Source organism: Gymnoscopelus microlampas, assembly GCF_963454915.1.
Source record: "Gymnoscopelus microlampas genome assembly, chromosome: 8".
Classification (NCBI taxonomy): Eukaryota; Metazoa; Chordata; class Actinopteri; order Myctophiformes; family Myctophidae; genus Gymnoscopelus; species Gymnoscopelus microlampas.
This window is the reverse complement of record NC_139945.1, coordinates 45,890,258-45,917,072: the sequence shown is the minus strand read 5'-3', so window position 1 is coordinate 45,917,072 and position 26,815 is coordinate 45,890,258. Positions and strand designations below refer to the sequence as shown.

The 26,815-nt window shown below is 40.4% G+C and overlaps 1 protein-coding gene across 5 annotated transcripts; it reads left to right on the top strand.

Annotated features, from left to right (window-relative positions):
- The first annotated feature begins 4,346 nt into the window (after positions 1-4,346).
- On the top strand, positions 4,347-26,567 carry foxn1 (forkhead box N1). Of its 5 annotated transcripts, none has more exons than XM_084065038.1 (9): positions 4,347-4,481; positions 11,768-11,909; positions 13,130-13,445; positions 14,252-14,344; positions 15,144-15,265; positions 16,358-16,454; positions 23,596-23,803; positions 24,217-24,678; positions 25,554-26,567. In XM_084065038.1, exons 3-9 carry the CDS (start codon positions 13,152-13,154, stop codon positions 25,841-25,843), a joined length of 1,566 nt encoding a protein of 521 aa, XP_083921164.1. In that variant the 5' UTR covers positions 4,347-4,481; positions 11,768-11,909; positions 13,130-13,151; the 3' UTR covers positions 25,844-26,567. The 5 variants fall into 5 exon arrangements, with proteins under 5 accessions (XP_083921164.1, XP_083921163.1, XP_083921165.1 ...); XM_084065037.1 differs by lacking the exon at positions 4,347-4,481 and adding an exon at positions 5,578-5,704; XM_084065039.1 differs by lacking the exon at positions 4,347-4,481 and adding an exon at positions 5,581-5,739 and having other exon boundaries at positions 15,219-15,265.
- Positions 26,568-26,815: the final 248 nt, after the last annotated feature.

The following is a 26,815-nucleotide window of genomic DNA, read 5'->3' as shown; positions in this document are numbered from 1 at the left end:
AATAATATATGACGATTAGAATGGTTAATCTCTGATATTAACACTTTTAAACAGATTATGTGAAATTATATGTAAAAAACAAATGTTTATTTAAGGTGACATTGTGTTAAGGTTACAGGCTTGTTTATGGACAATGACCTTATGAAATAAATACTGTAAATACATATTTCTGACATTTTGGGGGGGAAATTGTTCTGTTTTCTGTGTTTGTAAAAATGTATCTGTACTGTATGTTATCTTCCACAGTAGAAAGCAGTTCATTTCTACATTGATTACATTTACACTGTTAACAACAACTTTGGTATACAGTACATTACTCACATCGTCATATGTATCATAGAATGAAAAAAGAAATAATCACAACGTTTGTTAGACATGTATAATATAGGTAATTTGTATTTTAGTTTTTAGTTGTACAACATTTTGAAAGACAATAAATACAGTTTAGGCATTTTTGTTCATGTGTTGTCTCCTCATTACCTACTTCCCGTGGAGATGATGAGAATAATTCCATCAGGACCACAGAATCCACAGTTATTTTCAGCAGAACCAAGAGGACCTTTTTTTTAAAATACTTTTTTGGGGTCTTTTTCTGCCTTTATTTATAGTTTCATAGTAGAGATGGACTGGAAACAGGAGGAGAGAGATGGGGAGAGAAATGCAGCAAAGACCGCCAGGAACGGGACTCAAACTCGCGGTGCGGCTGCTTATGAACGTATACTGTAGGTGCCCGGACCTCTAGGCCAGGTCCGGACCTTTTTTAACCCCTTAGACCCTCTATACTCATAATTCACTATTTCCTGTTAAAACATCTTGTTTATGGAAAAGGCTAAAACTAAGTTGCAGGACATTTTACTAATGCACCTAAACCTATTTAGTTAGTTAGTTTTGTATAATCTAAGCCACTTCTGTTGTGTATCGCTTGCAGTCGGGTATCAAATGTACTTGAACACTCCATCGCCCTGTATTGATCACACTTCTGTTGTCATAACTGGAAATTATTCCAAAGAGGAGAACATTTTACATTATTGTGCCTTCCCAGTTGTGACCAGAATTTTACTTTGACTTGCTATATGCAAATAGAGCTAACTATGTAGTGAGAGACAGCTGCAGTTTAATAGTATGGAATATCACAGGGAAGGACAGAATAATTGCTTCATTTATATAACTTCCCTTAGAGCCAAAAAGTGAATTTATTCAGTGATAAATACTGGTGCCTCTGGGAAAGTGAATGTTTTCCTTTGAGCTTTCAAAAGACACCCATAAATCATCGTTTCTGAGGACACGAGATCTGGAATTAGATATTTTTTCTTCTGAATTATTGAACATGTTGAGCACCTGTGTTATTATATGCCACCATGGCTTACTGTAGGCCTAAATCAAGAATTATTTTTGTGGTTCCTTATTAGATAACATGCAGTAATGTATAGTTCCATTTGCTCAGACAACTGCAATTGTATCGATGCTGTATCACAGCTCTAATCGGTTGAATAGAACTTAGTCATAGGCAACTGTACCAGTCTGTGTCTAATGTGTAGGAAGGAAGATGGACAATTATAATACAAGGTTAAGTTGAGTGGGAATTGCAAACTCATTGCAAATATTCCAGCTTAACTACAGTTTCACAGATCAGAATGAATGACTGATTCAAATACCAGAAACTCACAGTCTCACTAACAATTCTCTTGTGGAAAGTGCAGTAGTAAAAGCCCTCAATTGACAGTATTCTGGTATGTAACTGTTTTGCATATAGTAATAGATGAGGAAAATGATGAACTGGTTTACTGTGTTATCCTGGGGGGCCATCTCTGCCTCGCCTTGCAGTCTTCTGACTATGTTATTCCTGTACCTGCCTGGCACACATCTGTACCAGCCTGGCATATTGATCCCTACTGTTTGTGAACCTTGAGTAGCACCGACTGATTGAGAGCCAGGGAAAGGCAGGTCTCTACAGGTATTAGGAGGTTTGCCGTCTTCGACACCAGTAAGTGAACACCATGTGTGACTGAGAGTCTTCATTCAAAATGGCTAGAACTTTGGTTCTACTTCTCTAGATCATGTTTGTCACAGGGGGAGACAAAAATAGTACGGAGATTGTGCCAATAACCTCATTGGCACAAATAAGAAATACATTGTGTTTAAATGGCATATGCTGCTTTGCATACAGCATAATGACATGTCATATATTATACTTTGTAGATGATGACACGTTTTCTTCTTTCATGTCTTGAGCAATGACTTCTATTATTGTTCTCCACCCTTGAAGTTGAGCCAAGATAGGAAAGTTTGGTCTCTAAAGCCTGATTTACAGTGCACTTCATCGACAGAGTAGTGTTGATAGCCGATGTGAGCTTGTAGATCTGCTATATTCAGCACGCCTCTAAGTTCTCAGACAAAGTGCAAAACAGCAAACTGATTTACGGCATTGAGTTTTTCATAATGATTGTTATTTCATCCTTGAAACTTTAGAAATAGTTATAGAAGTGCTTGCAGTGCATACTAATGACTTGACTATTGGACAATTTAAGGTGGCTAGAACTTTGGTACATGCATGCATGCATGGCACATGCCATACCCATGTGTCCATTTGCATGTGTTTGTGTACATACAATTCAGTTGTCTTTGTTTTGTTAATGTTGTTATATTCATTTAAACTTTAATTGATATGGATAGAAACATCAGGTGAACAAATTATGAGAAATATTAAACTCTGAATGATGCACAAAGAAATCTCCTCAGTTTGCTCATTGGAAAGGTTGGCCTGATGGTGGCGCTAGATGAAAGGCAAAGATCAATAGGTTTCTTCCTCTTGGGAGCATGAATGTGCCATATGGTAATCTGGTCAACATGCTCATTTGGAAATGGATTGATTTGATGGAGGCTCTACAGCCGCGATTCCCAATCTGCGGGGCCAGGGCCCACTGGTGGGCCGTGAAGATATTGCAAGCGGCGCCCACAAAATTGGATTTTATTGATAATTTAAGAACATGAATGTTAAACAAATTCAGGCATTCTGTCTTTAAAACTATGTTTTCATTGTGATGCCTATGAATAAGAACTTAAAGTATGCTACGCTGGTTCCATTGCTCCAAGCCAGAACACAATTGCTTGATCGGTCATTAAAATAAGCGTGCTCTGAAAATGCACGCTGCCCACCCATCTGACCACTTAACATGGCAGCCATTTGGCTGCCATGTTAAGTGTTCAGATGGGTGGGCCGCAAACGCTTTCAAGATTTTCAAGTGGGCCCTGATCCAGAAAGGGTTACGAACCATGCCCTAGTGGAAAGGTCACGAGGTCATCAAAATCAACAGGTTACTTCCTTTTTGGAGCATGAATGTATAAAGCAATCTGACCATTACTTTTGGGGATTTTCTTTGTCACAGAGAGACAAACCGATGTCATTACAACCTCATTGATGGAGGTACTAAGAATTAAATGATGTTTAAAGGATGACATGCTGCTTTACGGCAAAGTGATGTGTCATGTTGTAGACACTACACTACTTACTAGACAGACTAAACTAGACTAGACACCTCAATGAACAATGATTTCTATTATCGTTCTCCTCTTCTTTGGAAAGATTTGAGTCACTGAAGTTTAGGGCTGGTCTAAACTCTTAGACAAAGCGCAAAAAAACAACAACTGACTTAGCAGCTCTAAAGTTCTTCATAGTGATAGTTTAGTTTGAACCTTAAACATAAATAGTTACGGAAGTGCTTTCAGTGCATAGTAATTGTTGACCATTGGAGAAGAATACTTTTGAAAACAACTCCTGACTGTATAAAAGTGTATTTGGTACTATAGGGGGTTTAGTACAATAAAACATGATATTGCAACTGAGAACAGCTCAGCGCCCCAGCACTTATTACCCAGAGGACAATGTGACTTTCATTTCCCACATAACACCCTCTCAGAGCGCTGTGGCAGATAGAGCCTCCAGCTGTAAGCTCATTCTCTAGAGGGCTTGCACTGTAACATAAGAGTTTATTCAATCTGTAATTCATCCCCCATCTATCTATCATTCTGCCTCACCCTCTCACTGAGGACAAGGTTTGTTAAAGGTATAGCTAAGACAGGGTGCTGCTGTGTTCCTGGTTCATCGGGAGGATAGGATAGGAATCTACCTGTATTAACATACCTCTACTCCCTCTCCCACTCTCTCTCTCTCTCTCTCTCTCTCTCTCTCTCTCTCTCTCTCTCTCTCTCCCACTCTCTTTCTCTCTTTGTGTAGATTACGTTTTTCCTTGTGTTTTCATCTGTCACCATAAAAGTCTCAGAGAGGACCTCACCTGTTCACGTCAAGTGGAAGGGGTTGAACAGGTCTTCCAAGGAAAGAGTCATGAAAACAGCTCTTCCTATCAACCAATACCCCAAAGAGCATCTTGGTGAAAGAGCTGCCTTTTGATACGGGCCCTCCTGAATCTACTTTGGCTTCCTGTCCTCATCGACCCACAGAACCTCACCATTTGGCTGTACAGGTAGGTTCAATGGGACATGATTACTTTGTTGGATCCTAAGCGATGATTGGTTACTTTGTAGGTCTTTTGATTGCTGCTACTTTCTTACTTTTACTTAAATCATAACTTAATCAATTCTTGACAATGAATTTGCCTCAGTTTTAAAGTTGATCACCCCCTGTTGACTACCCCAGTTGCACTTCTTTGTGTGTGTGTGTGTGTGTGTGTGTGTGTGTGTGTGTGTGTGTGTGTGTGTGTGTGTGTGTGTGTGTGTGTGTGTGTGTGTGTGTGTGTGTGTGTGTGTGTGTGTGTGTGTGTGTGTGTGTGTGTGTGCGCGTGTGCGAATGCGCGTGTGCGCGCGCATGCGCGACGTGCCTGTGTGTCTGTATTCATGCGCTTCATGGCTGACCCAAACACACTTACATCTGAGTCTCTGTAGAATTTGTGTGTGCACACTTGTACATGGGTGTGTGAATGAACAATGTGTAGAACCTCGCCATGGGCAAAGCTCTGAAATCAGGGCAGACTGCCCACTCTCTGCCAGTGGATGTGAGCAGTGGTGTATCTTATGTCACATTTAGACAAGTAACCATTCAGTCAGGCAAAGAAAGACTGATGGAAGGAGGGAGGGAGGGAGGGAGGGAGGGAGGGAGGGAGGTGTGTGTGTGTGTGTGTGTGTGTGTGTGTGTGTGTGTGTGTGTGTGTGTGTGTGTGTGTGTGTGTGTGTGTGTGTGTGTGTGTGTGTGTGTGTGTGTGTGTGTGTGTGCGTGCGTGCGTGTTGGGGGGGGGGGGGTTGGGGGGCGGTAGTTCTCCCAGCTGCCAGTGTCTCCAGCGGTAGGCCTTTCGAAACCTGTTGTGGCAGGTTTTTCTCTCTGTATATCTTATTGCTGTGCTGGCCTGGACACATGCCAAACACACACACACACACACACACACACACACACACACACACACACACACACACACACACACACACACACACACACACACACACACACACACACACACACACACACACACACACACACACACACACAGAATGAGAATGATATTCTATGCTGCCAAAATCTGAAACCAGCCCATCAACCACTTCCATACACATTTAGACAGTCAATCTAATCGACCTGTTGCACTGTCAAGGCGAGGGGTGCTTGAGGTGCAAAGCCACATGGCCAAGAGGTGAATGGGAGCCAGCTCATAGGACTGGCTTGGAGGATCTAAGTAACCCCATAACAACAGCAGAGGTGAGACCGGCTCATCGCTGACTTCAGGTGGACGAGTGAGTTGCTTAGAAAGCTTTCTAATGTTTGGATGACAGTGATTCGTGTTGGTGTCTTTGTGTGGTCATATGGCAGCAATGCTGACATTGATTTCTGTCCCTTTATTCTTAGTATAAGGACCTGAATTACAACTGTACTTGGACCGCTTTTTTCCATCGACACCAAATATCTTACATCTTGTACATCTGCTATTTTTGGTGAATGTCACCTCCAGAATACATACCCCACTTACTGGGGTTCAAGTGGTTAATCATTGCTGCTTAAAAAAAACGCCTTTATAGATACAATTGTGTATTAATTGACAGAGAGAGAGAGAGAGAGAGAGAGAGAGAGAGAGAGAGAGAGAGAAATTGTACTTGTAACACTGTTGCAGATTTGATTGGCCCTTATTTGAACTTTGAGCACCTGCTCCTTCAGAGAGCCATTACACATCAAGGTTAACTTAACTCATGTTGTCATTGTGCATTGTATTCCTGTCCTTGATCTCTGACAGCCATAATCATAGAAAATCAGTATAATAGCTCTGCTAGATTATCCATAATAGAAGAAGAATAAACAAACTGTGGTGAAAACTAATAGTTAAATACAAAGACAACTAACTAAACTTCACTCAAATATGTGAAAGTAAGTTTAATCACCATGTGGATTTGACAGAAAAGAAAGAAATACAAGTGAAACAATCCAAGAATGTCGAACTATCTTAACCCATTAAGAGTATTTTTTAGATTTGAGCTAAAAAGCATTATTTTACACTTTGGGCTATTCAAAAATAGCAGATATACAAGCTTATAGTGCGGCACCGAGTGCCGTGCTATGAGCTTGTAGATCGTGAAAAATCGTGAAAATGTGTGCAAATCTTTGAATATATATATTTTTAAAGCGAACATTTTTAACTCAAATCTTTGCTTCTGGGGGGTCCCTGGAACAAAATATTTTGATGGGGGTCCGCGGCCAAATACATATAATTTCGGGGGTCCGCGGCCAAATACATATAATTTCGGGGGTCCTTGACATGAAAAAGATTGAGCACCACTGATATAGAAACATACGTTTTTTCAGAATACTGTTAGGATTTAGAAGACATTTTGTAGAATCGGCCTCAGGTCTTAATGGGTTAACTAATTGAACTTAATATTGTGGATTAATGAACAACTCAGAACAGCAATTATACCCTTTGCACAGTAAGACTTATTTTGTGAATGTTGATTTGATGAATTAGGAAACATGCACTGTTGTGGATTTCAGAGAGCTTGGCTAAAGTATTTTTGTCATAATTCGTTTTTAGCGGCGCTAGCCATAGAGCGGATCCTGCTCTATACCTGACTTTGTCCGTGTCCGTCAACGTTCTGATTGGTCAGGTCCGTCAACGTTCTGATTGGTCAGGTCCGTCAACAAAGTGATTGGTCAAGCTTCACATGACACGTGGCTATAAACACATTATAAACACATATCGATGACAAAATGTATCAAAGGCGCCGCTACCTTGTGATTTTTTAAATTAAAGACAATTACAATCCAATGTATTAGCTCATCCAAAATACTTGCTTATTAACCTATATTTAAAATTCTGGGATCATAATTCAAAATACAGACGTTTTAGTCTGGTTTTGAACAACTGCAATGCAATCATAATCGTTTATAGCCTGTAAACATATGTTAAGCTGTCAGACACTCTTTAATAAGCTCAAACAATAAATTATGAGACAATTAATTTCATGCTACTGTATAATGCTGTGACAGCTCCAAGTTAAACATAAGTTGGAAGATTAGGTTACTCATTGTCATCCTATTATTTTTGCATTGAACGCAAGGTTGGGGGTGTTTAGCACACCCGAACAAGTCCACAGAAAAGTATTTAAAAGGACTTTCCCATGCTTTTCTGTGATTACCTTAACTTATAGGGAGTGGAAGTTAGAACTATTCTTCTGAACGAAACCCATTCAACTGACTCAAATGTATACAAAATAGATATATGTCTGAAATATATACTAAGCTGAATCCATCTGCAGCAGTAAGCACAATATTAAACACAGCTTTGCATACACATGGTTGTTTTTGATCAAAGTATTTCATGGTGCTACAGTTAAACCTGTTGAACCAACAAGCACTCAAGGAATAATGATTGCCTTTAATGAGTGCCTTGTTTATATATCTCGCTGTATGATGCCAGTGGGTGTTGTATATATTTTGAATGAGGGCCAGACATATTTTGTGTGGGAGGGTAAAAGGTGCCACAATTCCCAGAGCAGGATTACAGCACAAACATAAAATACGGTATACAGTACAGTACAGTGCAACAGTATGGCAGGAACACATTCTACACTATTGATCTTCTTTTTTTGTGTTTTTCTTTGTTGATTTTTTATATGATTTTGATGTGTATATTATTCACAATATAACATCATTCATATATTATTCACCCATTTCTAGAGACTTTCACAAATGAAGATTAGCCCTCAGAATCTACAAAAATAGCTTTTGTAAATTATGTACATGTGTAAATATGTAATTGTTTTTCCTCTACAAAAGCTGTATACCCACTGTGTTCTGAACTTCATGTGAACTTGTACTATTTCAGCAAGTATATCCTACCTGTCCTCCCATTTGGCAAAGAGCGAGGTGATGAGTTGCAGGCTGTTTAATGACACAAATCATTGCAAAGAAGGAAAGCCTATTTTCACAAATCAGTCACTGTTAATTTTGCTTATGTCATGGTTGCTCATCTATAAAAACTGTGACAGAGTGTTGTCCACATTTGTATATTGTGTGTCAAGCCCTTTACATTAAAACTACACTATTCAGTAACTTATGTAATACCCCAGATCTCATGTACAAGTCCTTACATTTTTACCACTGCCTGTGAGAGGAGAAATTGTCAGGTAAAAATTTGTGTCTAGGCCGGGATGGCTGGCGTAGCGGTCCGGGCAGTGTGTCGCGGGTTCGAATCCCGATTCCGACGTCCTTTGCTGCGTGTCACTCCCCATCTCTCTCTCCCCATATCATGTCAGTCTACTCTACTGTATACCATCAATAAAAGGCAGAAAAAGACAAAAGATATCTTTAGAAAATTTGAAATGATAATTGTGTCAAACCAGAAACATGTTTGTGTCAAAGGTTGTGTCAAACCAGACACAGAATCTAAATGTCTCAATAGAAGAGCAGGGAGACTAAATACAACCACCCCAATGTAAGTTATATTGTATTAACATACTCTACCATACAGATTGGACAAAATAACATTTTATTCACTAAAAAAGGTTACATGATACAGCTTTAAATAAGAAAACTATTGTACTATTGTAAAACTATAATAAAGAGAAATCCCACTAATTGCATCATTGATGAAGGTGGAAAAGTAGATGGACATGGCTCATTAGGTGTGACTGAAGCTCTTTCTCTGAGCTGACAACGGAGACAACCCCAGAAACAGACAGAGATCCAGTAACAGCATCATCCTGGTCAACTAAGTACTGTATAGTTAAGTAGTAAAGTATAGTTATAGTTAATAAGAGTTAAAAAGAGTCTAAAACTGCAACCAATAAGGGTACATTTTTACACTCTTTCAGTTGGATTTTGTGCTGTACTGCGACTAGTCTGCCCTCTTTGGCTCATCTCAGAGAATAAGATGAACAGAGTTGTCTTGAGGCTCGTTGCTCTGAATTGTGAGGATGATGAGCAAGCAGAAATGTACGTACTTTTTGAGTATCTGTACTAAATTTGTATGTGTGGACATTCACTCCATTACATTTCACACTAAATGAACCGAAGGACAAATTTGACAGGGCAACTTTTACTTGTTGTTGAGTAATATTTGAGTTGAGTAGCCCACTTTGTCCACCACTTATTTTAGTGAAAGTGTTTCCCTTCTGAAGGTGTTGGTGTGTCTTTCAGCAGAGGAGAGGATTTGTTGCTGCACTGGAGCAAAGGCTATCTCTCAACTTTCACCTTGACACTTCAGTTTCCTTTGATCTGGGCAGAAAGTTTCACAGTTGACATTCGTCTTTCTCTCGCTTGCTTCATCTGACACGCCACACGCGCGTGTGCACACACGCACACACACACACACACGCACACACGCACACACGCACACACTCACACAATATGATCATGATTCCATTTTCCATCCCTCTCAGCATTACTTGGCTTCGAGTGACTTAACGGCCATGGTTTGTTGGCAGTTTTAATGAGCTTGGTTTGTTGGGTTTGGGTGAGATTACTTTTTACTGGAACCTGGGCCACGTGTCGCTCACCTCCGCTCAGCTTAGATAACAGCTCTCTGTAAAGTGAGAAAGATGGGGCCCCTTGTCCACATGAAGCCACCGGGGTCAACCATAGCCCTTCAAACACAGTGGCCCTGAAAGTGAACTCACCTGCTCCCACACATGCACTCATACCATAGGAAGGGATAGGATATCATACTGACACAGTAGAATAATGACTCAATGAGATGATCTGAAGCCATCAGTGAAGTGGAGTGACCTGTAAAACATATTGGAGTGACTTCCTGCCTATATATTTCTCACAAGTAGCGTGAATCAAAGCAGGGCTGGACGATAAGGATAAAATCAAATAGCATGCTTTTTTTTTTTTTTTACCAAATACCTAAATGTCATTATTGTGACAATAATATATCATGACAATAATATATTATGACAATAATATATTATTACAATAATATATTATGACTATAATTCATATATTCTTTGTTTGTTTCAAAAACAGCGTAAATAGCAGATCTAAAAGCTCACAATTTGTTGTGAACATGTTAGGGCTGAGAAAGACACTTTGATATATCATTTACACATTTGGAACTTTCTTCTATATTTGCAGGGATAATTTACATACAGTACTTGTACATTGGCACAAGTACAAGGACCAAAGATTTGTTGTTTACCGTATATTTATTGTGGTAAATGCCCATAATTCTACCACATCTCTACTCAAGAGAGTGGAACAGATAAATAATTCAGCCAGATTGAAAATGCTTGTAGGCCTTTCTTTCTTATTTTAAGCCTATAATTTGTGTGTTTCAACCAATATTGAACTATTTATTATGATCCAGTTGCACAAGTTACCTTAAAAACCATTAACATACTTTTATGTCCCACATAACGAGAAGTCACCCTACCATGGGCGAGACGTAAAAGGCGATAGCACTTGTTTTTTTATTATTATGCATTAAAGACGCACTGAAGTGACATTTTCGGTCATTTTATTTTGAAGGTTCAGCCTGAAACGTCGGCTCAACGACTCTAAACCAATCAGAAGGTCCCATCCCTTCAGGCTATGGGACGTTGGATCTCAATCACTTCAGCCATGCACAACAACACGGCTAGTGTGTTTGTTTACAAGTGAGAGAGAGACGGCCAGTGAAGCACGTTTGCTACTACCTGGCTTATTTCTAACCTATAATGTTTTCAGATACATGTTTTAGTGTGCAGATGAAGTTTAAAATGAGTAATACACTCATCTTCAATGAGATTCAAAACGGAGTATCTCTATAATTAAAATCAGCTGTGTTTGAAGAACGTGCAGCTATGTGAATCAAACAGGTGCATGTAATCAAGATTCATTTATTTTCATGAAGGCTGCGTTATGTCACCACGCAGCACGTTTTCGTTTACAGGAAGTAATTAAGATTGGCTTTTTAGGGACTTTAGATGTAAAAATACACAAAGATGGGTTTTTTTCTTTTTTTTTTGGCATCTATTGTTAGGTATGCCCATATGATGACCACGGATATGATCTAAAAGTGTGAAAAACATATTTTTCATTTCACTACACATTTAAACATATTGCTGTTGACCTATAACATCAGCAACAAATGATCTTCAATTACACTGTTCTCAGTTCCTATCTCTGAACCTATTAGACTACCAGTACAGATTTTCATGTTTTTTTCACATGGTTGCTAGATGCTACCTAACAATAATTATGAGTAAATTATATGAGTTGCCAATGTGGAAAGATAAATTATGCATATTCCTGCTTCAACCCATCTCAATTTCAGTTTTTAACTCTTCACAGGTGCAGAATTTGGTGCAGAATATCAAACTCTCCGACCTCAACATTTCATCCCAAAGGCAAGTTTCAAACAACGACCCTTCAGGCCAACCTTAACACCTGTGAGCCCCTTCACACCGCCTGCCAGCAGGTGGCGCAGTCACAGGTACCATAATTGCTTTTAGTTTAATCCAAAAACATTTCTTTGTAGCATATAGAACACAACTGGATGTATTAACTGCCTGCCTTACCTTTCTCAATAAACAGATACATTTTCACTGCCAAGGTGGCCTAAGGACAAATGTTTTAACATGTCATTTAACACTATTTGCTATTAACACTAATGGACTACTGCCATGGTTTTCATCATTTTGTGTTTATGTATAATGATGTCTAAATATGAGGCCAGGGAATTTAGTTTTTATACAGCTATGAATAACATTTATATGACTATTTCCTTTATCTTCTGAGAAATACATTTTCCCAATCAAAACCAAAAGCATCTTGCATTAACCTTCATCTATTGTTGTCTCCGCCAGGCCGAAAAGAGTATGTTTTGCCCCCTGTCCGTCCGTCCGTGTGTCCGTGTGTCTGTGTGTCCTTCCGTGTGTCCGTGTGTCATTCTGTCTGTGTACAGCTAATCTCCGGCACCGTTGGCTTGATTGCAGCGAAACTGTGCAGACACACTCCCTGGATGTCACAGCGGAACCTTTGCCCTGCATTTTTCCCATCTGCCTTTTATAGCGCCACCAGGAGGCCGACTTATGTAAAACACCTTTTATATTACTCCTTCCGATTTTATCCAAATTTCACGCAAATCGGTACACATGATCTCTATAGTCATGTGATCAAGACTGATGTGTTTGGCTAATACTGACATCTAAAGTTGCAGTAGTGGCTTGTTTTGAACAAAATTCCGCAAATCATGAACGCAGTGTCCGATTGCGGTCACACTTTGCACGCACATTCACATTATGTTGAGGAACAAATGCCATCCTTTTAATTGGCCTGTTATAGCGCCACCAGCAGGTCTAATTTAGAAAAACATTTTTTTTGAACAAAATGCCTCAAATCATGAATGCAGTGTCCGATTTCCATGCAAGGCCTAAGAAGAAATGGCACCCTTTTCACATTGGCCTATTATAGCGCCACCAGGAGACCACAATAACCTACCTGACCTGGCGGAGACCTGTGCTCTGAGGAGCACTTTTTTCTGTAATGGAACCATGAATTCCATTACACTATGCAATATGCATGCAATATGCATTTGAGAAATCAATCTCTGATTATTTCCTCAAGGTTAGACTTCAACCTTTGGGTTCTTTGAACTGTTTTATTGTGGTGGTCACGTTACAGATTAAGGACAGAAATCTTTCCTTTGCCCAGTCAGAAAAGTGCCTCCTTCAAGATGAGACATGCAGCCCTAGACAGGAGACACAGCACTGATGCAGCCATGAGTTCAGACCTGGGCTCGGTGCCAGGACAGGGGCCCACTGAGTCTGACCGCTTCCATCCCTACCGTCGACAGTTCAGTGATGGAGCCATGACAACTGGAGGCTGTCTGCCACATTGCCCAACTCCCTGCTCTTACCTCCAGGAGGAGGCTAGCCATGACACCTGCTCTGGTTCACACAAGTCAAGCAACAAGGAGCCAACATCCTGGGACCAATGCAGTGGCAGCTTTCAAGCTTCCAAACTTATGGTACAATAATCACAATCAAGTAAATTATACTAGCTTAAAAAGGACCATACCAGTAGTCTAGCAAGCCTCACACCATACTTGATATTACTGCCTGTGCCTGACCACTTCCCAAAGCATACTTTGCGGATTGATTTGAAAAGTCTAGCTGAAAATAATCCCTGGAGAAAAGATTGGCTTAAGAACAAAATTCACATCCATTACTTGCAGTATTAACATCTCAATGATTAGCAAACACTGACTGTCAGGTAACATTTGAATCACAAATGCTTAGCCTAGAAATAAAGAGGTTAATGGGAAGATGGTCTATAAACTGCATCTTTTATATGCGGGATGGATGACCCCGGCCTTTGGTGATGTCATCATCACAACATCAACAGTGTGTGCTTTTGTGAATTTATAGATTTAGATTATGGCCAGAGTTGTGAATAGACAATTACATGTTTTGATGGTGGTATGATAATTTTTAGGCCACAGTTTTTAAATGTTAGTATAGTGGTTAATAACGTTTTCTTTATAAGACGAAAAGTGAAGGCAAATGAAGCCATGAAAGTAGAATTGGGTTCTGGGTGTTGTTCCTTGTTTACAAATATTGAATTAATTGTGTGTATCAGTGGTTCTCAAACTGGGGTCCAGGGACCCTCAGGGTTCCTTGGGGGGGGTTCAAATGGGCCTTTACAACTCTGAGAGTGTACAAATGGAACCATTTGTACACTTTCAGAGTCATGGGGTCCTTTAAATTAAACATTTGAGAACCACTGTGCTACATCATATGGTGAAGAATAACTTATAACTGGCATGGCTTCCAGCGGACCTTTCCTGAACTACCAGCTGTGCCAGTGGAGCCTGCCTGCTTCCTGTCTGAAAGCAAAACCTCGTACTCACTGGGCGCTCTTCAGCAGGTACAGTAAGTGGCCACAGGAAAGGGGTGGCTACACAGTGAATTAACTCTGAAAGTGATTTAGAGTTAAATTAACAATTTAAACTTAGTAAGGAACTTAGACAGCGTGGCATGAAAGGGATGATAGATATTTGGCCGCAGAAAGACTGTGGCAAAGGATTTGTAAATGTATTTATGACTGTACTTCAAACAAGCAAATGCAATGCCATCAAACTTTTGAAAAGCAAAGGAGCTAGTGGTGTGGCTATAAGCACAAAAGTATTGGTGTCATTGTGATGCATGGGACTGAACAAGCTCCCACAAGTTGTTGAAAAGGAAGATTAAATCAAAGTACAACACTGGTCTACTGTATGTGTGCATATTTATTTAAACACAAAAGAAGGGACGTGATGAAGTGTGGTTTGGATGTACAGGATGCTTTTGTTGTCCTTTCTATGTCACAGCATAGATTATATTTACATTTAAAATGATCGAGGGGGAAATCTTGACCCACCTTCAACCTGGCATCCCTATTTTGGGCTTGTCATTATAGGCGAATATTGTCCAAAACTGTCAATCACTTTGTTTTCATGTCAGGAATGTTTAAAAAATAGCAGATCTACACGTGTGCAATGCATTTAATCTCTCTGCATTGTGAGCTTGTAGATCGGCTATTTTCGCTATAGGGCTTAATCGGTTTGTGTGTGTGTGTGTGTGTGTGTGTGTGTGTGTGTGTGTGTGTGTGTGTGTGTGTGTGTGTGTGTGTGTGTGTGTGTGTGTGTGTGTGTGTACGTGCGTGCGTGCGCGCGTGTTCTCTCCAGTTCTCACCGAGTGTGTTCTCTTCAAATGATCAGTCAAGCAGCTCTCAATACTCTCTTCAATGTCTGTCACACCAGGACAACAGTAACCTGTCCCTCTTCCCCAAACCCATTTACTCATACAGGTACAATCACATATCTATCTACTTATCTATCTATCTATCTATCTGTCTATCTGTCTGTCTGTCTGTCTGTCTGTCTGTCTGTCTGTCTGTCTGTCTGTCTGTCTGTCTGCCTGCCTGCCTGCCTGCCTGCCTGCCTGTGTGTTTAAGCTTTATATTGCAATCATTTTGTGCTCTCCTATTAGAGGAACGGTTACATTTTAATACAAACTACTGCGGATAAAATTCCTTTTAGAGTAGTATTTATTGCTTCTCCCTGGGGCTTGCAGGTGTGAAGCATGTGAGGCTGACTACCTTGGTACAGAAAGCTGTTCACATGCTGTGTGCAGTTTGATACAATAATAGTATGTAATTGATTTGATAATTATTTAACAATTCAGCCAACCCTCAAGCCACAGAGTTTGGTGCAGATCCTAGGTTGAACCTAATCAAGAATATCAAGACGACCAGTGTTAGTGTGTTCTGTTCAGAATGCAGCACCATTGTGTTCCATTTCTAGCTCCATTTCTTGAAGCCAAGATAGCCTACAGTGGGTTAGGGTAGCATGGCATAGATAGGTCCGCGTAGAGAGATATGTGAGACAAGACGAGGTTCGGATACAAACTCGGGTCCTCACACTCACGAAGAGCATACTGTATTGTCTGTGCACTGACTGGATGAGCCACCAGGCAATCCAATCTTTAGTGCATTTTTAAGGAAAGTCGTACCTCAAAATGCTGCATGCAACTGGTCAAAAGCACCTTTGTGTCAACTCAAGGTGACTTTTGTGCTATATATATAACCTAGTGGATTCAAAATCACACAAATCCTTTAAAAGTCTAATCAATTTCATAAAGCATATTTAAAAACAACAGATTGAAGTGTACAGTACATGACATATCGGTAAAAACTATAGAAAATAAAAAAGATATGAATATTTATTCAACGTATAAACGTGATTATTGTGCTGGTGTTAGTGCTAAGAAGCCATAAGATTGCATGCAATGTCAATCACACGGTCTCCTTGTCTATAGCATCCTGATCTTCATGTCAATCACTGTCTCCTTGTCTATAGCATCCTGATCTTCATGTCAATCACTGTCTCCTTGTCTATAGCATCCTGATCTTCATGGCTCTGAAGAACAGCAAAACTGGAAGCCTGCCAGTCAGTGAGATCTACAGCTTCATGACTGAACACTTCCCATATTTCAAGGTATGAAACCGTTATTATGAATAATATTATTAGTGTTAATAATAATAATACAAAACTATATTAATGATAATAATAATAGTAATAATGAACTAATAATACACTTTTTTTAAGGCATTTATCTAAACAAAGTAACGATCTGCTTTACATAAAAAAAAAAAATTAAAGAACAGAACAGATCAGGCCTTAAGGAGGGCAATAATACATACAAGAACAAGTCTGTTTTAAGAAGTGAATTCAAAGAATACACTGTTTTAGAAAGTCTGAACCGGCCGGGCGCTCGGGTGGTGCAGTGGTAAAGTAGCTGCCCACCACCGCAGAGTCTGGTGGTTCAAATCCACCGCGGTGCATACAGGCTTTGTCGAGCGTCTATACAAACACAATTGGCCCGTGTTCGGGGGAGGGAATTCAGCCAGGCGGGGAGGGTGATATTTGTCACTAAACATACTCCTACAAGCTGGGGTGGCATCTGTCAGCAGGGAGTGTTGGGCGGGAGGAAAAGGACGAAGGCTCCACGTCCTCCCGGTGGGGGCTCCTCACCGACAGGTGAGCAAGTAGGATACAACAACAGTGACAACACATGTGTGTGGGGAGGAATCATTTGGCATAACAACAAAATTGGGGAGACTCAGGAAGGACCAGCATGTTCCGCCTGAGGACCTCGGGTTGTGCACAGGCACATAAGGGGTTAACAACTCAGAAAGGTAATTTGGGCCAGGCCATGAAGTGCCTTAAAGTAATGAGAAATCTTAGATCTTAAAGGGGCTACACCATGAATTTTAACTTTTTCTTCATTTTTGTGTGTTTTTGGTCTCCCCCACCTCTCTTCTGTTCCAACAAATACCCGACTTCGAGCATGCAGGCTTTCATAGGCTATCTGTGGTTTTTATGTAAATTGGTCTGAAAACAGTCCGTCAGATTTGTTCCCCCTGCCTACGTCACGTCTGGGAACAATTCCTCACGTTTTTCAGTTCTAACCAAAAAAAAAAACAAAAAAAGTTTTTTTTTTTTTTTAATTTTTAAAATTTGTTCTTATTTATTTTTTTTACTTTTTCCACACAGAACCAAGACATAAAATGCATACAAACTGGCTCAATAGTGCCCCGTGCCAAACAGGACAATGTGGTATTGCAGGTGAAAGTGCTTTATAAGCCAGAGAGAAGTTACTTGGAATGAGTATATCTGAGGCTTGATTTAGGCTCAAACCTTTTGAAAAACGTTTGAGGGACATAAACAATATGATATTAAATGTTATTATTATTTTTAAATTCATGGTGTAGCCCCTTTAAAATCTAATCTTAAAAAAGACAACCGGTTCAAATAGTTATTTTCTTCTGGTTAAGAGTCTAGTGGCAGCATTCTGTTACAATTTGGAGTGTTTCTTGCTTAGGGCAGGTTAAAACACCATTGCAATAGTCAAAGCGTGAAGAAATAAAAGCATGTATGATTTTGGTGTCTTTGAAACACTTTTTCTGATCTTGGATATATTCCTGAGATGATAAAAAAACATGTCTGAACAAGTTTGTTAAAATGGTTTGTTAAAGTTTTTTAGCACCAGGCCTGACATTGTTGGATAAAGGGAGTGAGGACTGAAACTGAGAATGAAAGTGATCTGGGCGAATTATAAGTATTTCAGTTTTGACAGAATTAAATTGAAGGAAAAGAGTTGACATTCAATCTTTTATATCTGAGTTTGTAGGGTTGTTGGGCATCACCAAGAGATATAATTGTGTGTTGTCTGCATAACAATGGAAGGAGATGTCGTGTCTATGTGTGAGATGTCACCAAGGGGATGCATAAGGGAAAAATGTTTTAGGGGAGGAAGGGGAAAATTGTATTAGTCAAATATGATGTAAACCACTGCAAATGTACAGTATTTGTATATCTTAAAGCAGTATCACAAAGCAGTGATATGCCACCCCATGCAGTAATCTAGACCATTTAGATATTGTCCTGTAATTGATACAAATGGTTGTTATAAAGAAGAGGCAGAAGACGACCAATCTTGAAATAATCAGGGACAGATCCAGAAGATTGGACTTTGGAGGGTATAAGATCTACATGACACGTGGCAGGTTTAATGTGAGACTGTATCAAAGAGATTACTGTCAACGATTGGCATCGCTTAGGGCAAGGAACATCAATGAATGAAGTCAGAGCCGAGGTCATACACCTTTAAACCTCTAACCTCTATGAAACCTCATAAAGTGTTTTATCGGCAAGAAAAAGCAGAGTAAGAGGAGAACACATAAACAACATAAACAGTGGTAATAACACAAAGACAAGACCCACAGAGAATTAATAAGGACAACAGGTAATTATTTGGACTTTAGGAAACTGTTGAAACTGTTGGGTTTTATCCACTTAAACTCCAGCATCCAAATTGCCGGGGAAAACTTTCCCAGAAAATAACAGATCTACAAGCTTGCAATGCTTCACGTTACAATGCGTTGTGAGCTTGTAGATCAACACTAGTATAGGGCCCTGAGGAACTCCGCTCAACCAAGTATAGGGTTTAAGTTGTTAAGAGCAGTTTAAAAGTCTCAGCGGTAGCAGCAGCTCTGACATGGGGTGGTGGGTGTTGCTGAGACAGGGTGCAGCAGTGGAGATTAGAAGGCTCTGTGTCACCCATGGTGCAGTCTCAGGTTTTAGGAACAGTGAGCTTTGTGGAGGCACGGGCTGGGCCAAGGCACTGCAGCCTAGAGGAGCTGAGAGAGCAGATTCATGGACCCCAAATGGATATGAATTTGGCCACAGATCCCCATCTGAGAATATTTTTTGCCAAGGACCCCATTCAAGATTTATGTAGTTAAGATGTTTAAAAATATATTTTTTGGTGAACAATAGCAGATGTACAAGCTCACAATGCGCTGTCAGCTTGTAGACGTGCAATTTTCAAATACCCGATGTATTTATATAGTGATAAAGTGGTTAAACTGATTTTCATGATATATCAACTAATTTAGCTGGGAACCACCTGGATCCCCCTGGATCCCCCTCAAGGACCCCCGGGGGTCCCCCCATTGAGAACAACTGCTCTAAGATAAGATAAGATCATATTTATTGTAATTGCATTGAAAACACAACACAACTTTGAAACCCACTCCAAATAGCAACATAATAGAGAGAGAGACAGTGGAGCTCCTGCAGTACAGTATGGTGGAGATGTGGGTCATTCAGTTATCAATAAAAACAATTTAAAGTATGTCACAAAGACAAACAGAACATTTTAAGCCCTCTGGCTTCGTCAGTGTTAAATGCATACATGTGACTCAGGTATAGTATCTAGACTAGGGCGTATCAACACAGGTGCATTCATTCAGGTTGACCGACATGCAGGGATCAATTACCAAACACACATTGACAGGATACTTGACCTAGCCTTGACAACCACACAGATTTATGCAAAGGTTAAAATGTAATCTAGATAGCATGTTATATTTAGACGGATGCTATAGGTTCATTGTTTACCTGTGATCCTAGTTTACTGAGGCACTACACTGTCTCTCTGCATTTGATTTGCTTATTGGCCGCGTTTCCCAAACGAATTTGAGCTCCTGCGTAGCCTAGAAGCTGCGTAGGTGCCTCCACGCATCTGCGCAGTAGCAACCCCGCTGCGCACTATCTTCGTTAGTAGCAGCTGTGTGTGCCCAACGTCTCATCTAAATTGGCTTCAGTAGACACCATCTTCGTAGGTTCCGTTTCGTCTGTGCTAAAACTACATTCGTGAGACAGCATGCACGTGAAGAGATCCTAGACGTAGCCTACGTAAAGCCTACGTCAACTACGTAGTGCTATCCTACTATAGTTTAAACACCCTTTGCATACATATATCTATATATACAGGATTTTGCAAAAATACTAAGATAAAGTCGCACCTTTATCTAACTTACCTTTATATGAATTGGACACTTACATTTTTATAGGTACATTCTGTAATGTATTAAAATGCATTTTTTAAGGTGACATTTCAATGATCTTAAATAAACACTGCGGCCATTGTTCGCCGTTCAAAAAAATTCAGAGGATAGAGGGGGCGTCCCCCTGCATGATTGACAGCTTAACGCGTAACGGGCGACGCCTCCCCAAAAAAACAGACATATATACAACAAACACACTGCGACATGCCGTGTTGATAGCTTGCAGATCTGTTATTTTGGGTAGGGCGAGCGGCTGCAGTGCTTCGTCCTCTATGCATGAACCCGAAGTTTACAAATCGTACTCTCACGGATAATCCGATCATCTAATAAAAATATTAAGCACATGCCAAGTTAACTAAAGGTATATAAATGATGCTGAGCTAAATATGTTTCCTTAATTTCGAAGTTTTATAGTTAAACGTTATGATGAAAGTGCAGTTCCTCTCACAAAGTGACAGCTGGCGAGCGCAACAGCTCGCCATGTTTATGAATGGTTAAAACATCTTTTGAAAATAGCAGATCTACAAGCTCACAACGTGTCACAAGCTTGTAGATCTGCTATTTTCAAAAGATGTTTTAACCATTCATAAACATGGCGAGCTGTTGCGCTCGCCGAGCGCAACAGCTGTCACTTTGTGAGAGGAACTGCACTTTCATCATAACGTTTAACTATAAAACTTCGAAATTAAGGAAACATATTTAGCTCAGCATCATTTATATACCTTTAGTTAACTTGGCATGTGCTTAATATTTTTATTAGATGATCGGATCATCCGTGAGAGTACGATTTGTAAACTTCGGGTTCATGCATAGAGGACGAAGCACTGCAGCCGCTCGCCCTTTTACGCACCGGCCCGGCCCGGCCGGTCTTTTCATAGATTTCATAGAACGATGGGTGTTACAGGCGGCCCAGGGCGCTCGTTACAAGATGCTTCGTAGGACAGTACTCCCCTCCTACTGTGGGCGGGGAGTATGCTGCGCGCATTCTGTCTCACGAATGTACTTTTACCACACACGCAGCCAGTTTAGATGGCACGCAGGGGCACAACCACCTGCTACTAATGAGGGTAGAGCGTAGGTTTGGCCGAGTCCCAGCTGTGTAGGAGACGCTTGCGCAAGCTGCGTACGGCCACGCATGACCTGAAATCTACGTGCCTGCTATGGTACTGCGAAGCATGTGACGTCACACGTTAGACCCGTCGTCGGACCTGCGACGATGCTCTACGCACGAGCTCTTTGGGAAACCCGGCCATTGTAAGTTTCTCTGGATAAAGTGCTAAATGCCTACGTTGTCAATTGTAAATTGGATACATACGAGGGGACATGTGGGACATCTCTTGCCATGACATCATAGGACACAGTGGTTGTTTGAAAACGGTATCATTATACAATTGGTTGGCACAGTACATTGTACACACCAACCATTGCAGGTTGTGCAATCTCATCTGCAGTGGTGGAAAGTAACTAAGTACATTTACCTAAGTACTGTACTTGAGTACAATTTTGAGGTATTTGTACTTTACTTGAGTATTTCCAATTTTCCCAATACTTTTGCGTTGTGAGATTGTAGATCTGCTATTTTCAAACATGTTAATACTTTTACTTTTGGTACTTTAAGTACATTTTGATACCAATACTTTTGTACTTTTACTCAAGTCAATTTTGAATTCCGGACTGATACTTTTTACTTAAGTAAAACATTTGAGTACTTTTTCCACCACTGCTCATCTGACAATTAATATTGTGTTTTAATTGATGTAAAGCGGATGTGTCATTGTTGTTTGAGGCTATGTAAACACCTCTATCTCTACTTTTGTTGTAAGGTTTGGCCAGCTGTTGTTGTAAGGTCAGATCAACCGATATTACATCTCAGTTACAATCGACACTTATTTCTCTGTCAAGATCCTTGTGATGATTAATGACAGGTTTAAAGTAGTCCAACAATGTGCCAAATGAGCAGCTGGATCAGCAACCAACCCACATAGATGCTTGTTGGGGCTTGATCCCCACCTGTGGATATCAGTACATTTAGTAACAATCCTATGAAGTGTCCTGGCATGGGAATTAAAATTAGACAGTGTTTTGTTTCTATTTACCGTATCCCGGTGCACAGAGGAGATGTGGATAGAAGGATGGACTGTGTGCGTGTGCGTGTGCGTGTGCGCGTGTGTGCGTGTGTGTGTGTGTGTGTATTCATACGTCACTAGTTTCTACATAGGTGAGGGTATGTGGTAGAATGTGCATTGGAATGTGTACTTTGCACTTGTACATGTGTGTCTATTCTATTCTATTTCATTACGCTTACATTTTAATGTAATCATCATTATACTGCTTGATTATCCAGTTACTGGGAATTTGCTGGCAAGTTCGTTTAAAGGGGGCAGACAGTTTATCATACCTTTCAAATGTATATTATGCATTCATGCCCTCTAGACTAAATATTGCTTTTTGCACCAGCTGCAGGTATGAACCTCTGTTTGAACCCAGGTCAAGTCACAAATAGATGTCTTCTTAGATTCTAGGCATCTACAAATCAAATCCATTTAGACCCACCCTTGGAACTAGCTCAAAGTGTTGTTAGCGTTTCCATTCAAGAAGGCACAAATGGCTGGCGTCCAGACAGCTGTCTGTAATCTTAAACATATAGGCTGCAGGGCCATATAATCCATTAAGATACATCATGAAAAATGACACTGAGGATAGTCAGGTGTATTTAGCAAATGCTATAAAATGTAGGCACAGTATGAACTTTTGTAAGGCATCTCAACACGGAAAAGTTTTGATATTTTGTCTTTTACATATCAGAGAAAGCCACTGAAATTATTCTCTTTGCTGAAAATAGATGATGTACAAGCTCACAACGCGTCGCGTTGCGATGCACTGTGAACTTGTAGATCTGCTACAAGCAGCATGGACATGCTTAGGTTGAAGTGGTTAATTGATTTTAAACAAACAGGAATAATGTTTCATAAATCATAGTCAAACATTAATCAGCGCTTCATGATCAATGTTTCCCTCTGTACTTTCTTTTGCATTTATCATAGATGGTGATACCACCAAAAAACCTAACTCACAACTAGTAGAAATAAAAATAGTTCTGTGGGCAATAGGTCACAGATCAGATGCCTTCTCAACTTGTATAATCAATATTTTGTGACATTTCAAAGGTTAAGGTGTGCCTTGGTATGTTCCATCTGTGTAAATGCCGACTCCACCCTGTCTAGACAGCCCCCGATGGATGGAAGAACTCCGTTCGTCACAATCTTTCTCTGAACAAGTGTTTTGAGAAGGTGGAGAACAAGAATGGAAACTCATCCCGTAAAGGCTGTCTGTGGGCCCTGAACCCAGCCAAGGTGGAGAAGATGCAGGAGGAGTTGCACAAGTGGCGTCGTAAAGACCCTGTTTCAGTTCGCAAGAGTATGGCAAGGCCAGGTGGGTGAACTGATCACTGCAAGTATGATCACCAACCTCATGGAAGACATGAGTAACTAGTGATGAATATGAACACACACACGCACGCACGCACGCACGCACGCACGCACGCACGCACACACACACACACACACACACACACACACACACACACACACACACACACACACACACACACACACACACACACACACACACACACACACTCATAAAAAGATGGATTTTCTCTACTCTGAATATCTGCCATTGACATTGATGAGGTGACCTTCACAAAACAATTACAGAAGTTTCCAGCTGTCTTTCATGCTAATCTGACCTATCGTCTGTATTGATAGAAGCGTGATTGCAATTCTTCTACAAATGAATTACGTTATTATGAATAACTCACTTGTGTCAATTCTTTCCCCCCACAGAGGATCTAGATCGTCTATTGGGTGAGAGACCAGAGAAGCTCAAGTCTTCACCCGGCTACCAGAGCCCTGGTTCGGTAGCCAGACTTGCCCCCACCTACAAAGCTACCATGTCCTCCTTCGCCCCACCCCAGCACCGAGAACACCGCCTCCCCATTCAGCAGTCCCAGTATCCACACATACCAACTTCGTCTGACCAACACTGCTATCTTCAATCGACTGCCCATCATGCACACTCATTCCCCTTTTACTCAGCCTGCAGACAGCAGCCATTAGCCGGGGTTCCTTCCACCATGGCCAGCCTGGGCTCATCTATGGCTCGGAAGATGCCACCAGCGTACAGCGCCACTCTGAGGCCTGAGTACAGTCCTTGCCCCAGGAGCATGCACGAGCTCCTGTTGGAGGGGGATGGCAGTTATGATGTTGACACACTCAACCCAAGTCTGACTGACCTGCAGCTCCAAGGTATGACTGTATGACTTGGCCAGACGCTAGCAAGCAGGGGTCAGATGGGCTTTTATTTCATTCATTCACAGTCATGAGGGCGTTGTTGTGAGAAAGGCATGTCGTACTGTATAATGAAAAGATGATCATATCATGGTTCGCTTAATGAGGTAGATGCTTGCTGAGACACAGAAGTCCATGTTTTCCTTGCTGAAAAAATTCTATGACCCCGTTTTTTCTAACGCCGGATTTTAAGTGCACCCCTTTTGACAAAAACTAAAATGGTTCCAATCTTAGAGCTTCTTAGCAAAAATGTAATAGTAGTCCATTCCATTGACTCACATAAAGTACATCATTTTTTCAGTTTATCTTAATGCACCAATTCCTTGCAAAATCACCCATTTTCACAAATATCAAAGAAATAGTTGATGCCCAATCCTGGCATGCATCTACAGGTATGCCGCAAAATTACATGTTTCTCAGTAGAGAACCAGTTCATCATGTTCATGGTTTGTATTATGTAGAACATCGACCAATTTTTATGGGTCGCAAGTATATTTTTTCCCCCTTTTTTTCGTTTCCTATATTTAAAAAAAGATTTTAAAACGTTGAAACAAAAAAACTTTTCAGCAATTAAAAACAATTTCAACATTTTTCAAAAGTATTTCATAAATATAATTTAAAAAATCTAATAATTTCCATAAATAAATTAAGAAGTTGTGAACTTGCAGATCTGTTATTTTCACTAGTTTGGGTCCTGGGCAATTTCTCTTTTGGGTCTTGAGCTAAAAGGTTTGGGAACCACAGAAGACCCCCTTTTAAACTATATAATACTGTACATAATGGTGGTCATTCAAATAACACAGACTATCTCTCCAACATTTCCCACTTTTCAGGTAACTTGTGGGAGGAGTTAAGGCAAGACAGCCTGGTACCTGATTCATTAGTGCTTGTCACCACGTCCCCCTCTTCTTCCTCTGTCTCTCACATCCACACCCCAAGTCCTCAACTCACGGCGTCTTCCAGTTGCACCTCAGAGGTAATTGCCATTGGTCTTGGCAGAGGGGACGAGGAGGATGAAGACGGAGTAAGCAGTAGTTTGAACCAGCATACGAGTGGGCTATATCCTATGGACATCTTGACTGGCTATCTGACATCATGCACCACACCTATCCCTTTACTTTGAAGCACCACTCATTCCCTATAATCTTTGCGCCCGCTCATCTTGATGTATCCTGGACCTTTTATGCATCATAGTAGCTGACAAAGTGAGGAACAGACACAAAGTTTTGTCACAGTATTTCCATACAATTTATATATCCATCCTTGTGTAACAGATTTTTGATGTTGAGAGTGCCATAGTCAGTGTATATCTATACTGTGCACCTTACTATGAAGTGGGTGTGGAATGAAACCGAGGCTGAATTCACCTTTGTGACACTCCTCCAGAGACATAATGACAAATAGAGTTTAACACAAACATTGTAACTGTAATACACACAGGGATAACAGGACCTCTTGGTGCAATAGGCATTACAAAACACATATAGTGTAATACAAACATTGATGCAGAAGATGGCAGCATAGTCCTCACTGCAGGCTCTGACTTCAACAGGAGAAAAGACTTTTGATAAGAGTTGCATTTTTCTTCACAAATGCTGTAGCTATACATTAGTTAAATCCCACAAATACAATCAAAGGTTCTCTTGAATAGTCACGGCTGACATGCTTCACAAATGACTAGCTTGACAGTGAACAAAGACAATACAAACTAATACAAACTAATACTACTAATACCATGCCATCTCCTGTGAATTACACGTCTTTAGCATGTTGGGTTATACTGACTTTTGTATAATTTATATGGAATACATTTTACATTATTTGTACATTAAAACTGGTAACACTCATTCAGTGGGGGAGTTTATTTTCTGGAGCATCAAAACAATTTGTGGCATGAAAGTAACCTCTTTATACAGTAGGACGCTGTGGACGTTTTTTTTTTTTAGATTAAACAGAAATTCTTGTAGCTTTCTATTTGTTCACATTAACATGTACATGATTAAAAATAGATGCAATATTTTGTGTTTGGAACTAAAATATGAGGCTTGAATGAAAGACAGACAGATAAAGTAAAAAAGACCACGCTGAGTTAATA

Excerpts from the sequence above, each read along its gene's own strand:
- foxn1 (XM_084065038.1), top strand. The coding sequence starts at position 13,152 with ATGAGACATGCAGCCCTAGACAGGAGACACAGCACTGATGCAGCCATG. Across the intron at positions 14,345-15,143 it reads CACTGGGCGCTCTTCAGCAG|TTCTCACCGAGTGTGTTCTC; the intron begins GTACAGTAAGTG and ends TGTTCTCTCCAG. Across the intron at positions 23,804-24,216 it reads CAAGAGTATGGCAAGGCCAG|AGGATCTAGATCGTCTATTG; the intron begins GTGGGTGAACTG and ends TTCCCCCCACAG.